The 20,522-nt window shown below is 46.6% G+C and overlaps 2 protein-coding genes across 3 annotated transcripts; one reads left to right on the forward strand and one right to left on the reverse strand.

Moving 5' to 3' along the window:
* Positions 1 to 29: 29 nt before the first annotated feature.
* Positions 30 to 8,306, reverse strand: NKAP (NFKB activating protein). Of its 2 annotated transcripts, XM_083371939.1 has the most exons (10): positions 7,960 to 8,306; positions 6,185 to 6,265; positions 6,015 to 6,091; positions 5,772 to 5,822; positions 5,554 to 5,602; positions 4,599 to 4,714; positions 3,381 to 3,456; positions 2,819 to 2,968; positions 2,079 to 2,285; positions 30 to 517 (listed from the first exon to the last, which is right to left on the reverse strand). In XM_083371939.1, the coding sequence occupies exons 1-9, from the start codon at positions 8,178 to 8,180 to the stop codon at positions 2,111 to 2,113; spliced, it is 996 nt and encodes a 331-aa protein (XP_083228065.1). In that variant the 5' UTR covers positions 8,181 to 8,306; the 3' UTR covers positions 30 to 517; positions 2,079 to 2,110. The 2 variants fall into 2 exon arrangements, with proteins under 2 accessions (XP_083228065.1, XP_083228064.1); XM_083371938.1 differs by lacking the exon at positions 30 to 517 and having other exon boundaries at positions 989 to 2,285; positions 7,960 to 8,305.
* A 371-nt stretch (positions 8,307 to 8,677) lies between these two features.
* On the forward strand, positions 8,678 to 20,450 carry ZBTB33 (zinc finger and BTB domain containing 33). The gene is made up of 2 exons (XM_083371929.1): positions 8,678 to 8,850; positions 15,178 to 20,450. The coding sequence occupies exons 1-2, from the start codon at positions 8,808 to 8,810 to the stop codon at positions 17,220 to 17,222; spliced, it is 2,088 nt and encodes a 695-aa protein (XP_083228055.1). The 5' UTR covers positions 8,678 to 8,807; the 3' UTR covers positions 17,223 to 20,450.
* Positions 20,451 to 20,522: the final 72 nt, after the last annotated feature.

Here is a 20,522-nt window from a genome sequence, read left to right on the forward strand (position 1 = left end):
GAGATAATTTATGCTTCTTGCTCAAAGAATGATGATGATGATTATAACTTTATTGTACACCAATCGGCATACATCAAAATGAAATTTCGTTGCATACAGCTCTCAAAGGGTCACCACCTCCGATATATACTCCTTGTTCGGGGCCCGCTCAAATTTCACATTGTCCATTTTAGTCTCTAGGGAGTAAACGATGGCAAACAGGACAGATGGAAATGGGGCTCCATGTGGATTAGCCCTCAAATTCGCTTGTATTCTGACAACCTCGCCTTCTTTCCTTTTTCTGATCCTGACTCTTCCACCCTTTCCTTAAAGAGGCCTTGCTTCTTTTCGCCCCTGGAGCACGCTGCTGCCGCCACCAACTCCTCCAAAAGCCTCTCTCTCTTCCTCTGGGCCTGCTGACAGCCTCATCCAGTTCCTTCGCTCCATAAGCTCCAGGTCCTCTCCTCCTCTGCCTCCTCTGGAAACAGCCCTGATTTGCAATAGAATCCATCACTGGGCCAGCAGTCAGATCTTGCTTCTGGTAGAACAAATTCAAACAGCGCCAACGACTTTTAACGGTCCCACCAACAGTTCCAAAACAACTAGAAACTCGACAGGCCAGCAAAGATTGTCGGTCGTATGTTACCTTAGTTCCACCATGTTGCTCAAACACCTTAAAATCTTCCTGATCATGTGGCCTATAGCCCTTACTATCCCTCCCAAAACTATTCGCCTTCAAGAATGACCTTGAATGACTTCAAAGCCTTGAGAGTCACTGCAGTTCAGAAGTTTGAGCAGTCTGAGAAAACTCCTGTTCGAATCCACCTCTAAGTTTATGGAAACTCAAGAGGGTGACCTTGTCCTTCCCTTGGTCTGGATCTGCCTCTCATGGCTATTGAGAGGATAGGTGGGCCCTGTGTACATAACCTCCAGCTCCAAGAAAAGATGGATAGACACTTACTGAACAAATAAGAAACTGGCAAATCTCATAAAGCAACATACAGCCAACTATACACAGGAGGAGGTTTAATTTTAAAAATACAGTTTAGAAGTGGTGTACCATACTGGAACTTTGCAAAAAATAAAAATAAAAAATTGAACATCCAGAATGCATTTAATAAAAGCTGCCCTTGATACTGGGGTGTATGTACATTGGGATTTTTTTTTCTTCCTAGTTTCAAAATGTGGCTCCAGACATGCTTCTAAAGTTTATGGTGCACTCAAAATTTTAAAAAGGGAGCAGAAACTGAAAACCACCCCCCCATCCCCAGTAGGTGGCAGTTGGCACATGGACTATGAATTCCAATCCACATATTTTATTTAGGCTGTAGATGAAGCCATTGAAGAAACTAAAGGGTTAAAAGAAAACTTATTTAGATGGATATTTATCTCCTCCGCGTTGCTAAAAAAAAGTATTTACACTTAGTCCAGCGGGAAACATATTTATGATCCTCAAAGCATTCTCTTTTGCAAAATTAGGAGAGCTAGACTTTAACACAGCACTAAATCTGCAAAGAATCTCAAAATGACAGATTTACTGATCCTATGTACAAGGAGTCTGCAGGAGATGACCCACGCTTGACAGTCTGAGCCACAAAATGAGATCGTAATTTTTCCCTGTTTTAAAAATCCGCTCATCTTTGTGTGCCTGTTCGAGGCAGGAAGCTTATAAAGGCAACCATCAACATTAAAGCTATTTCTGCCTTTTGGGTGCAGAGTTAGGCCCAGGGTTATGTTCTGGCCATTTTTCACAAAAATACACTCATTCTACAAGAGATCTTGTTCCATTCAGGGCTTAATATTTCCTTCTTGTTAAAAGTCGATAGAAAACAGTCTTCGCCGAACCCCTATTGATGGAGGTTTTGGCTCAACTGATTTTTTTAAAGTGCTATTTTCTCAAAGACAAATAGCAACAGCATCACAGTCGCCTTTTGGCATTATGGTGGTGCTGACTGGCCTGCTTTGGTTAATCTGCCTTGGACTGCAAGTTGGAAAGAGCCTGCAAGTTAGTTCCAAGGCCTCACCAGACCAATTAGGGTTCTTGGCTGGATATCTATTCCCCAAAATTTCCTGTGGCACAAGCCAGTGTCAGGACCCACCCATTTGCCTGTCACTAGGGAGGATACGTCGTTCATTTCTCATCTTTGCCCTTAGTTTTTCGGTAGACCATTTCCCGGAAGCTGGCTAGGATCTTGTTTTCTCTCTTTCGCCTTTCTTCCTGGTTGAAAGAAGCCAGGGCTCTCTTCTCGTCCGCGCTGTAGATCTGGTTCTCTTTCCGCAGACGCACCGCTTCCATTCGCCGATGCCTAACGAGAGATATGGTGGCCATCCATAAGCTATCAACACTCAAGGCATCAACTGGCAACAGAATGTTTTCATTTCCGCCATTCCCATTCACCTCCACCCCCTTACCAGCATACGGGAACTGTTAAGAATGGTGTGGAAAAGACGTTCCATCTAGAACAGAGTTCCTCAACCCTGGCAATTTTGAGATGGGTGGACTTCCAACTCCCAGAATTCACTGACCGGTTGTTGCCAAGGTTGAGAAACACTGAGACAGTTAAAAAAAAAAAGCTCAAATCCCTGAATGGCACGCCGCTGCCAAACCATCATTTTTGATTGGAGAGAAACAACGAAATTAAAAAAGATGACAGTATAATCGTGATTAGTTTTGATTCAGTAGTCTTCATTACAGCCAGGTCACAAATACAAGCAAGATCCAATCTATTCTTTGTTCTGAGATTGCCCCGGTATTTTTGGGGGTGGGGTGGGGGTGGCGGGGCAATCGAAACCAAGGCCGGCCCTTGTCCTTTGCAGTATTCTTAACCAGGTCACTTACCTGCTGCCACTCATAACATAGCCGGATTTCTCAAAGGAAGCAATTTCTTCACTGGTAAGACCTATTTCGCCTCTCCTGGGAATCCGCTTGCCTGCCTTCACATACTCGGCCATGGCAGCCCCTTCACCGGGCAACAAAGCGTGACCGTAGCTTCATGGGAGAAAGAGAATGCCAATGTAAACCACAGCAACTACACACACACACAAATGATTACTCTCCCCATTCCCTACGCCTCGTATTGCAGCTCGGCTTCTTGCATGCTGTACATCAGTGGCCCCCAACCTTTGGGGCACCCGAGACCCGGGTTCCACGGAGAGAGGTTTTCCCGCAGACTGGAGGGGGCCTGATTTCGCGTGAGGCCTGCATCCCACAGATGGGGCTGTGCTTGTTTGTGTGGCTTGGTTCCTGGCGTGCCGGGGACCGGTGCCGGTCCATGGACCTGGGGTTGGGGACCCTGTTTGTACCTGACCTTTACCTACAACAATTCTATTCCCTCCTAATCTATTTATCTAATCTAAATAAATAAATAAAAATATTATCAGCCTCGCAGATCAGCACTTACTTCAAAGGGCGCTCGTCTTGAGAAGCATGAGTGATGGGAGCTTCTGGGCCAATAAAATCCACGGCGTCTGTGTTTTCTGCAATAGGTGGGAGAGGAAAAAAAAATCCAAATCTGTGAAGACTCAGGCAGCACTGGCAGTCCTTGACTTAACACAACTGAGCCCGACATTTCTGTTGCTAAGTGAGACCGTGGTTTCATGAATATTGTCCCGTTTTATGACTTTTCTTGCCACAGTTGTTCAGTGAATCACCGCAGTTGTTAAGTGGATCCAGCTTGCCCACTGACTTTGCTTGTCAGAAGGTCGCAAAAAGAGGATCATACAAACCCGGGATGCTGCGACCGTTCATAAATACGAACCGTTTGTCAAGCGTCTGAATTTCGATCACGTGATATTTTGGGGAATGCTGCAATGGTCGTTAAGCGTCACAAACGGTCATAGGTCTTTTTTTTCAGTGCTCTGGTGACTCCGAACGGTCACTATAAATGCACTGTTGTAAGTTGAGGATCGCCTGCACACATCGTTAATAACGATAAAGCCCATTGGATGAGACCAAACATAAAAAAATCACAAGCCAGACTGGAGAAAAGGAGGATATAAACACTGTAAAAATATCTTGAAAGCAGCTAGCAATCTCCCAACGAAATGAGTTTTAAAACAGATGTCCCCAACCTGTGTGCCTTGGCAGCCTGGCTGGGGGGGGGGGCAGGGGGGAAAGAGGGGAACTGGGCCCTGTAAGTGACGGGAAGCTTGACTGGTGCGAAAGGCAGGCCATGCAGCTCAACTTCCACAAATTTATTTATTTATTTTATTAAACTTATATACCGCCCTTCTCCCGTAGGACTCAGGGCAGTTCACAAGGTTTTTTTTTTAAAACAATGCAACAAGCTGCAAAAATTAAAAACAATTAAAATAATTACACTGACCTTGAAATAAAAACCCAATTACAATTAAAAATAGAATTAAAACCCCAGTTAATACTCTCAGTCTAGGCCAGAAAGCTCGAAGAGCCAGGTCTTCAGGTCCCGGCGGAATGAGCTATGCGTGCTGGTACGCCGCTTGTGTGGCCCGGTTCCAAATTGGCCACGGCCCCGTAGTGGGCTGCAGCCCAGAGGCTGAGGACCCATTTTAAAATATTCGGAGATGAGTGGCTCTCTCTTAACCAAAGGGGTGTACTTCGCTTGATTTGAGTTAGCCCGCCCCCAGTGCTAGCCACCTACTTGATCTCTCAATCCAGAGCTCCTCTCCACATTCAGCTCTCTCGTCCGAATCTTCGCTGCTCGAGTCACTGGAGTCCTTTCTGCTCTTTCTACTCTTCTTCTTCTTGCTCTTTTTCCTAGTCATTAAGTGAGACCGGATGAATTTGGAGAGCCAGTGTCAGGGAAGAGGAAAAACCAAGGATTGCAAACAAGAATAAAGAACTGTGGTTTACAGCATCCTCTGCAAACGGGCAACAGTCATTAGGATCTCAAGCTTTCCCCCCCCCACCTAGCTGGTATGAATATGGTTTTATGTTTTATTTCTTCATGTAGAATGGTGTTTTTCAAGCTTGGCAATTTTTTAAAGCTGGATGGGCTTCCAACATGATGGCTGGGAAATTGTGAGGGGTGTAAAAAACCCACACATTTTAAAGGCGTCAAATTTGGAAAAAATGGAACTAAACGCTGTATTCGGCCAAGTGCGATTAGACACACAAGGAATTTGTCCCTGGTACCAATATAAAAATACCAACACAGAAGAAGTAATGTGCCATGCAGCCCAAACAAAATCCAGGGACTTCCACGTGGTTCCTCTCTTTTGCAATCTCATATAATTGTGCAGCCCTGGAGATATCTGGAAGTAAACCACCCCGATACTTAAAAGGAATTTAACCTCAGGGATTAGGCTGAAGCAACAGACCGTATCCCCTCTCTACAGCGTTTCCCAAAGTATTAACAGCCGATATTAACAATTTCAAGAATGGAAAGAATCCAAGAACTGGAATAATTTGAAATCGCATAAGGAGTCAAGAAATGAAGGAAAAACAAATTTCAATAAGTGAACAACAATAACAAAATCTGAAAGTCAACCAGCGTTTTAGGAGTTAACTTTTGGCTTGTACTTTGGCAGTTAAAGGAAGAATGATATAATATTACATACAGGAAGTATGCAGAATGTTTTAAAAAGAGTTCTTACTTTCTATGCTTCTTCCTCTTCTTCTTGGCTCTTTTTTTTTCTTCCTCACCTGAAGTATTAAATAGAAAAAAGGGGGACAAGAAGGAAACCTTAAAACCTGATTATGTTTCCAAGAGATAAAAAACTAGCACACAGGAGTAACTAGACTATGGGGACTGAATCAAAAAGATTAAGATGCAAATCTCTAATTCTGTTGTGAATCTTTAACTGATACTTACGTGCTGCAGCCTTTTTCTTCTTTTTCTTTTTCTTCCTTTTCTTCTCTTCCTCTAAAAAATAAAAATATTTGAAATGTATGTTATACAATCAGAGAAACAATTCATTCTAATATGTCGATGAAGATTCTTAGTCATCCAGACAGAATTTTCTGGAAGTTGGGTCACGGCCATTCACAAACTGAAAGTAAAATGAGTTTCCCACAGATATTACAGATGTAGTCCAGCTTAAACACATCGGAGTACCTTCTGAACTGGATTCGGAGGAGCTGCTTTTTTTAGATGATCCTTCTTCGTCTTCTGCGGGAGTATGTTCGTCAGAGCTAGATTTAAAGGCAGAATATAGTCTTAAGATTTATGAACTAAAGTGCCCAAAATGAAATACATATGTAACTTAAATTAAATACAAGTTTTACTCTGGCTCAGGAAGTTTTGGTGAGAGTCCCCAGACTTCAGGTGCTCCTAGTTCGCCTATTCGTTCTCTCTCATTTAGCCGTCTGTAAAAAATATATATATATATATTTTTAATAGTCAGAACTGCAGGAAAATGAAATGATCTTCACCTCAAGCCTAAATGTTAATAATGCACAGACTGTAATAGGTTAAGCTTGCACAGATACACGCAGAAAGATTTTCAAGAAAAGGACTGCAAATCCTCCCCCAATTATCATCCTGGAGCTGGTTAGCATTCTGAAAGCCCTCTGCCCAGCTTTTAATGAAACGTTGACACTGAATTTTAATCGCTATATTAAATCAATAGGATTGTCTTAAATTTTATATTCTATTTTTGTGTTTTACTATTTTATTTGTTCACTGTTTGGACTCAAGTCTGTGAGGGAGATGGGCAACTTTAAAATCTGATCAAATAAATAAAACCTCGAACACACTATTTTAAAAAAGCTGCCACTTTATGAATCAATAGACTCCTACAAGACAATACATACGAAAGAGTTATAAAGGATCACAAAATACTCTGTTGCAGTAACATATGTTGCTGTATCTTGGGATCAGTGTTGCTTTCCACCCCCAAAAGTGTGATCACCCTTCCCTTCCAGCAGCTGTGAAAGACCACAAGCACTGCTAACTACTACTAATACTGATAATATTGAAAGAGGAGAATATTTGTAGCTCAGGATTGAACTGCGGGGTCCTTGATGATCTCTGAGCTTGGGTGTTTTCTTGCAGACTTTTCATTGCCCAACCAGCCAATGTTATCAGTGCTAGTAGGGAGTGGGGTTTACTTGCTCTGACTAATAAAATGAGAGCAAACCCCTCTCCCTTCTAGCACTGTGATGATGTTGCCTAGTTGGGCAATGAAACATCTGCAAGAAAGCCGCCAAGCTCAGAGAGCATCAAGGACTCCTCAATCATATTATTAGCCCACTCCATGATTTTCCATGTCATGGGGTATTATTTTTGTTGTTAGCTGCGAAGTCGTGTCCGACCCATCGCGACCCCATGGACCACGTTCCTCCAGGCCTTCCTGTCCTCTACCATCTTCTGGAGTCCATTAAGCTCACGCCTACTGCTTCATTGACTCCATCCAGCCACCTCATTCTCTGTCGTCCCCTTCTTCTCTTGCCCTCCATCTTTCCCAGCATGAGGCTCTTCTCCAGTGAGTCCTTCCTTCTCATTAGGTGGCCAAAATATTTGAGTTTCAGCTTCAGGATCTGGCCTTCCAAAGAGCAGTCAGGGTTGATCTCCGCTAGGACTGACCGGTTTGATCGCCTTGCAGTCCAAGGGACTCGCAGGAGTCTTCTCCAGCACCAGAGTTCAAAGGCCTCAATTCTTTGGCGCTCAGCCTTTCTTATGGTCCAACTTTCACTGCCATACATTGCAACTGGGAAGACCATGGCCTTGACTATACGCACTTTTGTTGACAGGGTGATGTCTCTGGTATTATTATGTATAACAAATAGTAGTAGTAATAGTAGCAGCAGCAGCAGCAGCAACACTTGGTTAAAACTTTTAACTGTTAAAAGAGAGTTTTTACCAGTCCCAGTGAATCGAATCGAAGATTAAAATAATGAATAATAAATCATACAGGATACCATATAAGCAGCAGTAGTAGCAACGGGTGATAGAGGGAGGACCCCAAGGCCAAAGCCAGTCTAAACATCTGGCTGACCGCGAGACCGACCGTAACAAGCGTTAACAACGGTTTTTAACCCCCCCGAAGGCCGCCACTCGCCTCTGCCGCAGCGACTCCTCCTGCTCCTTGCCGTAGTGCTCCGGGTCGTGCCGGTAAGCGAAGTGATGCGGGCGCCCCGGCCGCTGCCGGAAGCCGTTGCGCTCCCGAGAGCGAGACCTGCGGCCGCGGCTGTGCCTGGACGGAGAAGGGCTGGCCGAGCCGTGGTCTCGTCCCCGACGGGAGCCCGGGGAGTCCACGGGGCTCCGCGAGCGCGACACCATGGCGGCCGTTGTGGCTGCGCGACCAGGCCGCGGCTGCGCCTGTAGGCCCCCCCCCGCACGGGAGGAGGAGGAGGAGGAGGAGGCCTTCCTGTTTTCTGACGTCACATCCGGAAGGCGCCATGCTCTTTTGAAGAAGAGTCGCTTCTTGCCCTAGAGGTGCGAAAAGGTTACACTTCCGGGCCCGCTAAAAAATCTCTCTTCCATCTCGTCGTGCAGCTTTTCGGAGGGTCGAGTCAGCCTGTAGCCTGGATCTCTTTGCGAGGGCGTTTCTTTTGGCAAGATCTCCTCCGGCGGTCCTTCCGCGTGAGGCCCTGCTGCGAAAAAAAAAAAAAAAGAAAACGTCCGCCCGTTTCCCCTTCCCCCACTTCCGGCCCCGTGATCCGCGCCCGGCCATTCGACCTTCACCTCGGCCCTTTCCCTCCCCCCGCCCTCTTCAAAACAAAGCCATCCGGACTGCTTGGCGGGCCTCCCGGAGCCTCCGTCGGCGGGAGAAAAAAAAAACCCCTCCGCCCGCCACTTCCGGTCGGCGCGCGCTCTCTTTCGGTCCGGCTGGCTCCCGGGGCGGCTCCCCGGAGTTCCGCAAGGCGGTTCCTTTGTGCTCGGATGGGCTGCCGCCGGTGAGAGACGATGGAGCCTGGCGCCATGACCGAGGCGGGCGGCAAGACTCCGGGTAAGAGCCGCGCCGCCCTCGGCTTTCTTCGGGCGCCCGGGATCCTGGAAGGGGCACCTGGCGGAGCAGCGATGCCGGGCCGGCCTTGTGGCGGGAGGGCGGCGGAGGCGGACGCGTGGCCGGGCCGGGCTTGGCCCTGGCTTCCCGCTCAGCCCCGCTCGGGCCGGGCTGGGCCGGGTCCCCTTGCCGCCAAACGGGCGAGGCGGCGGCCGGGCGAAAGAGGCTGCCGTCCCCGGCAAAGCCCGGGGCCTTCTCCCTCTTCCCTGCCCCGCCAGCCCGGGTGGTTGCGGTGGTTCGGGTTGCCCCGCTGTTGCTCTGCCCTCCAACCGGAGCCTCCTGGATGGGAAGAGGGCCGGGTGGCTCCTGCACGACCCCCAGGAAGCCTTTGGAGCCTCGGGCCGAGTCGCTTTGTTTTCAGCACCCTTCCCTCCACGAGAAGAACGGATCCCGTAGGGGCGACCCTATTCGCTTAAATCAGCCTATTGAATGAACTTCGGCTCGGAGACGCCGCAGCAGAGAGGAAATTCCTCCTTTCCCCCCCCCCCCCGCTGTTTTGACACCTGCTGGAGCCGTGGAGGGGGCGATCTTTTAAGAGCGCTGGGGGTGGGGGTGGGTGTCTAACCTCAAATCGTCATTAGCGGATAGAAACTTGGCTGCAATGTATATAAAAGGGGCGCCAGCTTATCCTTTATTTTATTGCTCCGATTTCTGCAGCTGCCCATCTCCCACGAAGGGGAGTCCCCGGCACGCTCCAAATAGCAATTAAAACAATAAAAGCGGTGAGCATGAATGAAAAAGCATGATCACCGGAGGGAAGATATTAGATATAATGCAAGTCAGAGCACAGGGTCTCCATTAGGAGAATTATTTAGTTGAATTCTTTAGGCTGAGCTGTAATCCACATAGGCTGGGCTGGTTTTGTGGTTTGGAATGACTCTTAAAAACGGTTTCACACCCCTCGGGAAATATCGGTTTTGGGGGTTTTTTTTCCGGGGATGTTGGGGGGGGGGGAAATACATTACTTACGCATTCCGGGTGAGCATCACAATTTTTGTTGTTGTTAGCTGGCAAGTCATGGTCCGACCCATCGTGACCCCATGGACAACGTTCCTCCAGGCCTTCCTGGCCTCTACCATCTGGAGTCCATTTAAGCTCACGCCTCCTGCTTCAGTGACTCCATCCAGCCACCTCATTCTCTGTTGTCCCCTTCTTCTCTTGCCCTCAATCTTTCCCAGCATTAGGCTCTTCTCCAGTGAGTCCTTCCTTCTCATTAGGTGGCCAAAGTATTTGAGTTTTAGCTTTAGGATCTGGCCTTCTAAAGAGCAGTCAGGGTTGATCTCCTCTAGGACTGACTGGTTTGATCACCTTGCAGTCCAAGGGACTCGCAGGAGTCTTCTCCAGCACCATAGTTCAAAGGCCTCAGTTCTTTGGCCCTCAGCCTTTTTTATGGTCCAATTACTGTCCATAGGCTTTTCATGGCAAAGATACTGGAGTGGGTTGCCATTTCCTTCTCTAGTGGATCACGTTTTGTCAGAACTCTCTGCTATGACCTTTCCGTCTTGGGTAGCCCTGCACGGCATAGCTCATAGCTTCATTGAATTACGCAAGCCCCTTCGCCACGACAAGGCAGTAATCCATGAAGGGGATCACAATTTTAGTGGCCGAATAAGACTTAAAGCTGACTAAGTTAATTGGCCATGCAAACAGGAGAGCCTTTTAAATGGGAAATGCCCATCTTCTCACGCTGATAAGACTACTGTATAGAGATCCTCAAAGGGAGATGAAGGAGCAGCGTAAAGAATTCTCAGCACTTTAACCAGAGCGGCTTTTAAAGATTACTGGGGTCGCTTTTGATATGCTAAGCCCCGGGACCTTAAGACTAACTGTATCAAAAGCAATTCACAGCAATAGCTTTAAGGCATTTTCCCTTTTGCTGCAAGCCCTTTAAAGACGCAACAAATGGATGTTGATTGGCTCGAAGAAATAGGTGTACCAGCGTTTTACGTTTAAGGGTTCAGACTGGGCAAATCTAGACTATCGGGTTCATTAAAGCTGAGGCCAACCCCTATATTCTCGGAATCTGTAAATATTTATTTATTTATTTATTGATGGGATTTATATCCCGCCCTATCTCCTGATTCGTCCTTGATCTTTAAAGGAGTTTGCTCTGATTTTTTCAGGAGTAAATTCTCCCCTGATATTGGGGCTGGAAGGGGGCTAATTCCCGCAGGAGAGTTTTGCAGATTTGCAGCGGGGCAACTCGTGGCAACCTTATTGCCACACTCCCACCCCAACCCAGAAAGAGACCCAGGACCCCGGCCAGGGACCCGAGCCGCGAGATCCACGGGTCTGGAGCATTTGCACGGGGCCGCAGTTTGCACGGGAAGCCTCCCAGCCAAAGGGAAAAAGGCTTTGCCGCCGCCGCCGCCGCTCGGATTCCAGCCCCGGAGCGCTCAGAAGCCGAAAGTTGCCGAAGCCTCTTTTCCGGAGACGCCCGAGCGCCTTCGGCTGGCGACTCCTCCCGGCCGGGCGCGGCCGAGCGGCCTTCGGGGGCAGCGCGAGGGGCGCCGAGCGGCTCCGAAAAGAGCCGAGGGGTTCGCAGGGCTGGGAAGCGTCCGGGCGGAGGGACGCGGGGCTGGCGCGGAGGACCGAAGACGCGGGGCGGAGCGGAGGTAGGGAGAGCCGGCCGCGGCGGAGCGAAGCGGGCTTTGTGCCAGCCTTGCTCCCCCCCTTCTTACTGGCAGCCCCCTCCCGGGTAGGGTAGCTCCTCCCGCACTGCCTGCGGACCACAGTACCCATCTTCTGAACTGGGTCTTGCTTGGTCTCTTGGAAGAAGCCCCTCTTTTTCTTCTCCTCCGCCTGGACTCCCATCCCCATCTTACACAGCCCCTGGAATGCATTGAATGAGAAAATCTCATTGCTGGCACCTTCTCCCATTGTTCGGACTCCCATCCCCATCTTGCACAGCCCCTGGAATGCATTGAATGAGAAAATCTCATTGCTGGCACCTTCTCCCATTGCTCGGACTCCCATCCCCATCTTGCACAGTCCCTGGAATTCATTGAATGAGAAAATCTCATTGCTGGCACATTCTCCCATCGCTCGGACTCCCATCCCCATCTTGCACAGCCCCTGGAATGCATCGAATGAGAAAATCTCATTGCTGGCCCCTTCTCCCATCGCTCGGACTCCCATCCCCATCTTGCACAGCCCCTGGAATGCATTGAATGAGAAAATCTCATTGCTGGCCCCTTCTCCCATCGCTCGGACTCCCATCCCCATCATGCACAGCCCCTGGAATTCATTGAATGAGAAAATCTCATTGCTGGCCCCTTCTCCCATCGCTCGGACTCCCATCCCCATCTTGCACAGCCCCTGGAATTCCTTGAATGAGAAAATCTCATTGCTGGCCCCTTCTCCCATCAAGTCACCGGAGAGGCACTTTCCTGAACATCTCTCTCCTGTCTCTCTTCTGTCTTTCTTTTCTCTCCTCTCTCTCCTCTCTCTCTCTCTCCAAAGCTTATCACCCTGGATTCTGACTCCCATGCTTCCCAGCAAGGGAAGGGTTGGAGGGTGGCAGTCCCCCACATAAGGAAGAGTTTTGCAAAGCCTCTCCCGTCCCCACCTCCCAACCAATTCGCGTGACCACCTGGTGCGTTGTGACCACAATAACCATCACCCCCTGCTAGCAGGGCTAGAGATTCTTTCAGGACTAGCTCAGGATAGAGAGAGGAGGAAAGCTGGCCTCTTAAAATTGAGCAAGTGAAGCGGCAACTCCTTTACCTCGTGCTCTTTTGATCGCCCACCCATAGGCTCTTCCCTGGATAGGTGGGAGCTACAGCTCCCATCATCCCCAGCCATCAGGGCTGAGGGAGGTGTAGATTGTGTGTGTGTGTGTGTGTGTGTGTGTGTGTGTGTCCTGGGGAGACTTTTAACCTGCAACTCTTCCAGTTCTTTTAGGTTACAGTTCCTATCCTCTGCAGCCAGGGATGGGTTTTGGAGTCCCTCAGGACCGGAGAACTGGTGGGGCTGACAGGCAGGGCAGCAAATGAGCCGAGTCAGAGAGGAACCTGCTTGTTGAGACATGACCGAGCATGCTTTCTTGAAGCTGGCCATGTGAGGGTTGAGGGACCAACATGTTAGGCGTGCAGTTTGCTTCTGGGCTGACAAACCTGACTTGATGCAAGCAGGGCAGGGAATTTCGAGCAGAAATGCCCCGAGTTTGCAGAACTCGAGAAAAATCAACACAATTGCAGAGTAAGCCTCTTCCTGTCTTGTGACAAAAACCCCACAGAGTGACCAAATTCGACCATCTCAGCCTGACTACCCACTTGAGCTCCTTGTCTAAGAAACAGATGTTAGCAGACAGTTTTATAATGATTAAGAGCCTTCGTTGTCATCTTTTAAAAGCCATGGTTGACAGGATCTGTACTGGTAAATGCCACATTCCTCCTTTTATTCTTCCTCTTCCGTATTTCTCTGCTCCAGGAGCTGGGCCTGCTGGCGTTACCGTAATACCGTGTAGGTGACCTGCAGTCGGCTAGAAAGCTTTGCCCGGAATTCCTGAGCCAGCATAGCTCAACATGGAAACCTCTCCCTTTCCCCTCGGCATGGCTGGCTCAGGAATTCTGGGAGTTGAAGTCCACGAGTCATCAAAGAGCCAAGGTTGCCTACAAACCAGGGCTTAGCGTGATCGTTTTTCTTTTTCGGCCATGAGGGTTCCTCCCTTTAAAAAAGCACATTTGCTCTGCCTGGGACAATCCTCAAGGAGCAAGCTCTTGAAATGATTAAAATAAAAAATTCTCAAGCTTTGCGGTCCGGAATGGAGCTGAAGCAAAAAATAAGAGGCACCAACTCTTGCATTATCTAATGGTCTACTGGAATGGCCTTGGAAGACTTGGCCTACCAAGGGAACGGTCAGATAAGAGACAGCATAGCAGCAGCTGGATGGCGGGTGGAATCAGAGGCTCAGAAGAGACCCCCCCTTTCCCCCCCCCTAGTTTCTGGGCAGTCAAGGAAACAGAAGACGGGAGAATTATCCTTTCAGACTTTTAAGATTCTGTCAATGTGGGGAGAATTATCCTTTCAGACTTTTAAGATTCTGTCAAGGTGCCTTTACAATAAAGCAGAATTCGTTCCATCTGGTTGTTTCAACAGGCAAAACTGGATTGTTGTCTTGACTGCCCACAACTTGAACTCCTAAATAAAAACGACCCTTGGCTCCATTTGTTGAGAAAAACGTAGTTTTCTTAGCGATCAAGCGTACTGCAGCATTTTGCAAAGCCGGAACTGAGACTCAGCAGGCCAAATTCCCTAAGTTCATTAGCAGCTCTTGAGAAATAACAGTGAAGAAATAAACAGCCTCTGTTTTGTATGTGTTAATCCTTGAATGTGTTTCATCATGCCTGCATTGCTTGTCAAATTATCTTGCTAACCTACAGGTTCCACAAGTTGCGTTTCTCATTTTACATCCTCTCTAGAGCTCCATCAGCAAGCTCTACTTTTAATGGGCTCAATAAATAGCTTGCCTTTTGTTTTTAATCCTAGAGTGGCAATAAGCAGCCAAGTTCCTTTCTTATTGCACAGTAAATCAAATTACAACATGTGTCATGTGGGGAAATGTTTGCTAGTTGGTTTAAAGTAGAGATCAGCATACTTTGACTGAAGCACAAAGGGGTTTTTTGATCGGTACCGGAAGAGGCTAGCCTCTCTATGGTCTGCAACATTTATAAATTAATCAGTGATACCAATATTCGTTGTTCTGAATCTGGAATATGAAATTTGGATCATTAATATCTAGAACCAACTGCCTGATGCGCTGTTGGAAAAAGTAGCCAGCCTTTATTCTTGCAATCGTGTTAAGTTTGTTTTTACTGATATTCTAGTATCAATATGGCTTGACAGGCTAATAGGAAAATGAGAGAGTCGTTCGGTATTTGCAAAACACATTTTTAGTAAATTTTTGAGATTTTAGTTCTGGTTAAGAAAGTTGTGAGTTTTGATTAGCTTAAATCAGGGGTGGGCAACTCTACAACCTGTGGACTTCAGCTCCCAGAATTCCTGAGCCCGCTGTGCTAGGCCATCCTGTGACTGTTGGCGCTGCTTTAGCAGGTAACACGAATCCAGCCAGTGATGGTTTATTCAATAAACCAAGATTTAATATACCATGCCTTAGTTGGAGTATGTAAACCCATGGTCAGAGCTTGTTAAATTCCAAGCAAAATAATCCATTAAGTTATTGACGTTCCGGGTTCAAACCTTTTTATTTTAGTTCAAAATGACCTTTTCCCTAGTAGAAAGGATTTTGATTCTACTTCTTTGTTCCAGGGATGGAGACGAGGAAGCTCATAACTGCTACCGACAACCAGTATTCTGGTATGCTTTTGAAAGCTCTGGATGAGCAGCGAGGCCTTGGACTTTTTTGTGATGTCACTGTTATCGTGGAGGACCGCAAATTTCGAGCCCATCGGAATATCCTGTCGGCTTCAAGCACTTATTTTCACCAACTCTTTGCAGTGGCTGGACAAGTAGTTGAGCTGAACTTCATCAGGGGGGAGGTTTTCGCCGAAATACTCAACTATATCTATAGCTCAAAAATTGTCCGGGTGCGAGCGGAATTGCTTGATGAACTGATTAAATCGGGGGAGTTGCTCGGGGTCAAATTCCTGGCTGATCTGGGCGTTCCTCTGCAACAGGTGAAGAACATGTCTTCGGATGCCAAACCCAGCACTTCCGAGCTGCCCACCCTGGAGGCCAATGGCCCCAAAGTGCAGAAGCCCCCAGCCCCACCTGAGACCCAACACATAAAACTCGGGAAGCCCATCATTACGGAATCCTTTTCTCTCTACAGGGAACCGTGCGACTCCACCAAGATCACCATTAGTGATTCTGATGATGACGATGATGATGACGTCATTTTCTGCTCAGAGCTGACACCTGCCAAGGACCGTTCGGTAGAGACCAAAGTCATAACCCAGATCCTGCCTTGCCCGAATCCCACTGGCTCTCCTGAGATGGCCAGCTCTACCAACAGTAATTCTGCCCCTCAACCAGTGGCAACTGCAGCTCCAAGGCTTGACTCATCTACCCTTCTGCCAAGTCCGGCTGAAAACCAAAAGGCAGTTGACCCCCTTCCTCTCCCAGCTCCAAAGTCCATAACTCCAAAGGTTCTTGTGCTCAATTCATCCCAAGTTGGCACCACACCAGGGGTCGGTTCGTCGCACGAAATAGAGGTACTGCCAATTCCTGAAGAGAATCGGCAGCCATCCATCCACGATTCCTTAACCGACATGGAAACCAACGTCATTGACGAGGAAGAAGAGGAGGATGTGGAAGACGTGGAAGACGATGACGACATCCTGGGTTTATCCAGTCCAGGTTCAGCAAGCAGCAGTTCTTTGGTTCAGCAGCCCACGACTCCGAAGCCGGCCGCTGCGGCGGACAGCCAAGCAGCCCAGAAGAAGCAAGTGTTGAACTTCCCGCCAGAACCCATCTCCCAACCCAATGAATTCAAGATCCAAATCTCCGACGTTCTTTCCGGAGGCCTCAAGGACGCTCCTCCCAACGTTGCGCCAAAGCACGTCATGGAAGGGCAGAAGATCATCACGTTAGACAAAGCCACCGGAATCGAGAGCTTGTCCACCGGCTGCAAAGTTTACGCAAACATCGGCGAAGATACCTACGACATCGTAATCCCGGTGAAAAACGAGGTCGATGGAGAAGTCCGCCTGGATGACGTCCCACGCACCTCAGGCCACGAGTCCACTAACCGCAAGCGCTTGAAAGTCAAACACGACGACCATTACGAGCTGATCATGGACGGGAAAGTCTACTACATCTGCATTGTGTGTCGGAGATCCTACGTCTGCCTGACCAGCTTGCGGAGACACTTCAACGTTCACTCCTGGGAGAAGAAATACCCCTGTCGCTACTGTGAGAAGGTTTTCCCTCTGGCGGAATACCGCACTAAGCATGAGATCCATCACACCGGTGAGCGGCGGTACCAATGTTTGGCTTGTGGGCAATGTTTCATCAATTATCAGGTGATGGCCACTCACCTGCGATCCGTTCACAGCCAGGATCCTTCGGGCGAGTCCAAGCTGTACCGTCTGCACCCATGTCGGTCTTTGCAGATCAGAAATTACGCATACATTTCGGGGAATTCCAACAATCTCCCGGTTGCCAGTGACAATGCCCTGGTTTATCCCGGCAATCCTTCGAAAGAGACCACTCAGGAACCGGTCCCGAACGCACCCGTGAAGCCAATGACTTGGGACGACATCTTCGTTTCGCAGGGAAACGAAACCCTCTTTAAACAAAACCCATCGGACGGCACCTCCGAATTTGAGTTTGTGATACCAGAATCTTACTGAAGCCGTTGCGGATGGAAATGTTTTGTTTTGTTATCCAAAGGGGGGAGGAATTTTTTTTATTATTATTATTATTATTTTTTTTAATAAAAAGCAGAGCCCCTTCTGTAAAAGGGCAGCTTGGAAGTATCTAGAGAGCATCTCATATGACGGAACACGTCCATATGCTTCTTCGACTTTTAGCATACGGTAGTGTTTTAAAATTAGACGATGTGTATAACTTTTGAACTTGTGAATGAAAATTGGTCAGGAAACAAAACGATACTTGAATACACAGGAGAAGACGCTTAGGAAGTTAGGAGTTCAGTGTTTATTAGTATGGATCAAAAAATCTAAAAAGTTACCGTTCGGAGACTTTCCCCCGTTAGATGTAGAATAACAGGAATATATACTTTGAACTACTTACTTTTTTTTTCATGTTAGCACTTTAATGCTGAAAAAGGTTCCATTGTGACTACGAAACAGCAACCTGGCTAGATTTTCTTGCTAATGTGGGAAGGGGCGGGGGAATCTTTTTTTAAAAAAAAAATTATAAATCAGTGCGTTCCTACAACTGAACGTTACAAGGGTCCAAATCATGCTTGTTCTCACAAAACCAGGCTTATGGCTAACGAAGCATAACCATTTGGCCTTGGCTTTGAAATAAGCATTGTAATTGTTCATAATGCACGTGGGCCATCCTTAAAGAGAAGGGAGACACTTTCTCCAAGGAAAACTTGTTCTTTTTGTCCCGGGTGTGCGAGAGTGGAGTGGAGGGATTAAGATAACTCAGTGGCTGGACCATTGCATGTCATCTTTTGTGACTCGGTAGAGCGGATGGGAAGTCGTTACGACATCCGGATCTTTTTCTACGGAGAAACAGGTTGACCATTTGGAATGAACCTAACTTTTCCCCTGTCTTATTTCCTAGGGGAAGGGGAGAAAAAAAAAATTAGAAATCTAATTTTGTAGATTTTGCCCTGAACAGTGCAGAAGCTTCCTACCAAAGCAGCCTTGGGAAATGACGCTTTTGGCTCTCTGTAACTGAGTTGGTAGTTTTTAAAAAGGAGCCTAGTTAGTTCGTTTTTACAGCAGCCACCCAGAAAAGGGTTCTTTTTTGTGGGGGGAGGGGGAGGGCTAGATGTGCTAGTCTGAGTTTCCTTTTGTGGTCACGCTTTCTTTCATTGCAAATTGGGAATATATTTTCCCAGTGCTTGGGCGATAGGCAGGATCTGGATTTGAGCAAACGACAGAACTGGTCAAGGGCCATGGTAGTTTGCTGTTGTTGGTTTTTTTTTGTCAAATAACCTCTTGCCTTTTTTTTGTCAATTATAATATTTGGAGTGTGTGTTATAGAAGATTGAAAAGAACTGTGATGAATAAAACTAGTTAGCAGTTGGTGGTTTGTCCTGAAAAACCTCCTGTCATCACTTTGGCTATTTTTTTTCTTCCTCCTTCTTTACTGAAGTCTCTTGTTTTGTATTGCCAAGTAGTCATTCCTAGTCCTTAATTTTGTGTCATTTTTTTTCCCCTTCCCCTTTAATCTTGCGTTTTCCAGCCAGCAAGTGAAGTTGCTGTGGAGTAACAAAGAAAAATCACGTACGCAAATCATGATGAAAAGAGCAAATCGCGTTTCTATTAATGGGAGAAAGCCAAGTAACTCTGTATGCTTGCTGGTTTTTCTGTAGAGTAAGTCTACGTTTGATTACGGATAGAATGGTTTCTTTTTTAAAAAAAAAATGGAAATGATAAGATTGGCATTGCCGAATTAAATGAATAATTTCCGGGACTTTTTATTTAAAAAAATATACCCTCCCTATTAGACGGTGTCCAGTATGTCAGTCATATTCAAGAGACTCTGGTGTCCGTAGCATTTTGTAAACTTAAGTGAAACTCTTACTTCATTCAGCTGCCTGCAGTGCTGAGTAAAACCCACTATGTTGCTGTATGTCATAGTCAAACTTTCAGCTTGAACGTGCTACCCCAGAAAATCCTGATAACCAGTAATTAAATCAGTGCCTGTAAAAAGTGTTTTTGTGTTTTTATTTGCAAACTGAAAGACAGGGATTCAAAGCTGTCTTATCTCGTTAGAAAGACACTTGCATGTCTCAGGTATTTTGGTTTTCTTAGGAAGGAAAGTTTCAGCTTCCAAAGTTAAGGGTTTTTAATGAAGTAGCTGTAAAGCCTTTTTGCTTTATGATGTTGGAAATATGCTGGGTCCTTTTGGATTGGCGCCATTTCTTCTTTTTTTTTTTTTTTGTCTTAAAAGCACCTGGCAGTTACTGATTCAAGAAATGCCTTCTCCTTTCTCAATTTCCTTCTTCTTTCTCTTTTGTAAAGATCAATGACATCAGCTCTAGAAAGAACACATCTAAATCATCATTACTAAACGGGGAACCTTGCTTCCTCCAAAAAAGCAAAACAAAAACCAGCACATTTACTAAAGGGATTAATATGAAATGAAGAGCCTCGAGCAGAAACAGTTAAGTAAAACAGTAACAACAGCAGGTTAAAATTATTCCAAGCAACTCTCCACTCTGAAGTAACGATACTCAATTTCAGTCGTCCCACTTGAGTTCAGATGTACCAATTTTATAAATGTCCCATCCTGAACAGAGACACTTCTGCAAGAATCCCTGTTTTTTGGGGGGGGGGGGGTTCCCCCCATTTGAAAACTTGCATGCAACATAACAGGATGAAAAAAATTAGCACTGTCCACATTTGCGGGATTGCTACAGAGCTGTGGGAGAATTGAAATGGCTGCCTGAAGTTTATATAAATCCAAGATTGTACCACCTTGGGGTTGTTGTTTTTTTTGTGCAGATACTTCCGAGTTATAAATTTGTACGTTGTGGGCAGGAAGGAGAGCGAGCGAGCGAGCGAGCTTGACTCCTGCTCAAGGGTTGCTTTGCACCAAATGTGTGTTTGTGCATTCATTCCTGAATATGTTGACGAGAATAATAAGAAAAATCAGTACTCTTGCTTAATTTATTCCCTATATCGAACCGTTATCACTTATCATTAAAACAAAAGATGCAAAAAAAGGGGCAGTGGTTTATTTCATGACAGTTTTTACAGAGCGGTATTATTATTATTAATTTTATCAATACAGTACTGTAATGTATATAGTTGTACAGCCTTTTCCTTAACATACCTTTCTGGGAATTTGCGTTCTGCTTTTCATTAACCAATACTTGACCTTTAGTTCTTAGAGCTTTGTATGGCAAAAAAAATAAATAAACACTTTCAATTCTGCTGTGGTGCAAGCATTTTCTTCCCCTTCCCCCCCCTCCCCCCTTTTCACAACAAAAGCCTCCCTGTAAT

Source organism: Vipera ursinii (assembly GCF_947247035.1).
Source record: "Vipera ursinii genome assembly, chromosome: 12".
Classification (NCBI taxonomy): domain Eukaryota; kingdom Metazoa; phylum Chordata; class Lepidosauria; order Squamata; family Viperidae; genus Vipera; species Vipera ursinii.

What these genes read in the sequence shown, in the direction of transcription:
- NKAP (XM_083371939.1), bottom strand. Translation starts at nt 8,180, where the DNA reads ATGGTGTCGCGCTCGCGGAGCCCCGTGGACTCCCCGGGCTCCCGTCGG. An exon ending in CCAAAACTTCCTGAGCCAGA is followed by an intron (nt 6,092 to 6,184) that starts GTAAAACTTGTA and finishes CTTTAAATCTAG; the next exon opens with CTCTGACGAACATACTCCCG. An exon ending in GAAGAAAAAGGCTGCAGCAC is followed by an intron (nt 5,603 to 5,771) that starts GTAAGTATCAGT and finishes TTAATACTTCAG; the next exon opens with GTGAGGAAGAAAAAAAAAGA.
- ZBTB33 (XM_083371929.1), top strand. Translation starts at nt 8,808, where the DNA reads ATGGAGCCTGGCGCCATGACCGAGGCGGGCGGCAAGACTCCGG. An exon ending in GGCGGGCGGCAAGACTCCGG is followed by an intron (nt 8,851 to 15,177) that starts GTAAGAGCCGCG and finishes TCTTTGTTCCAG; the next exon opens with GGATGGAGACGAGGAAGCTC.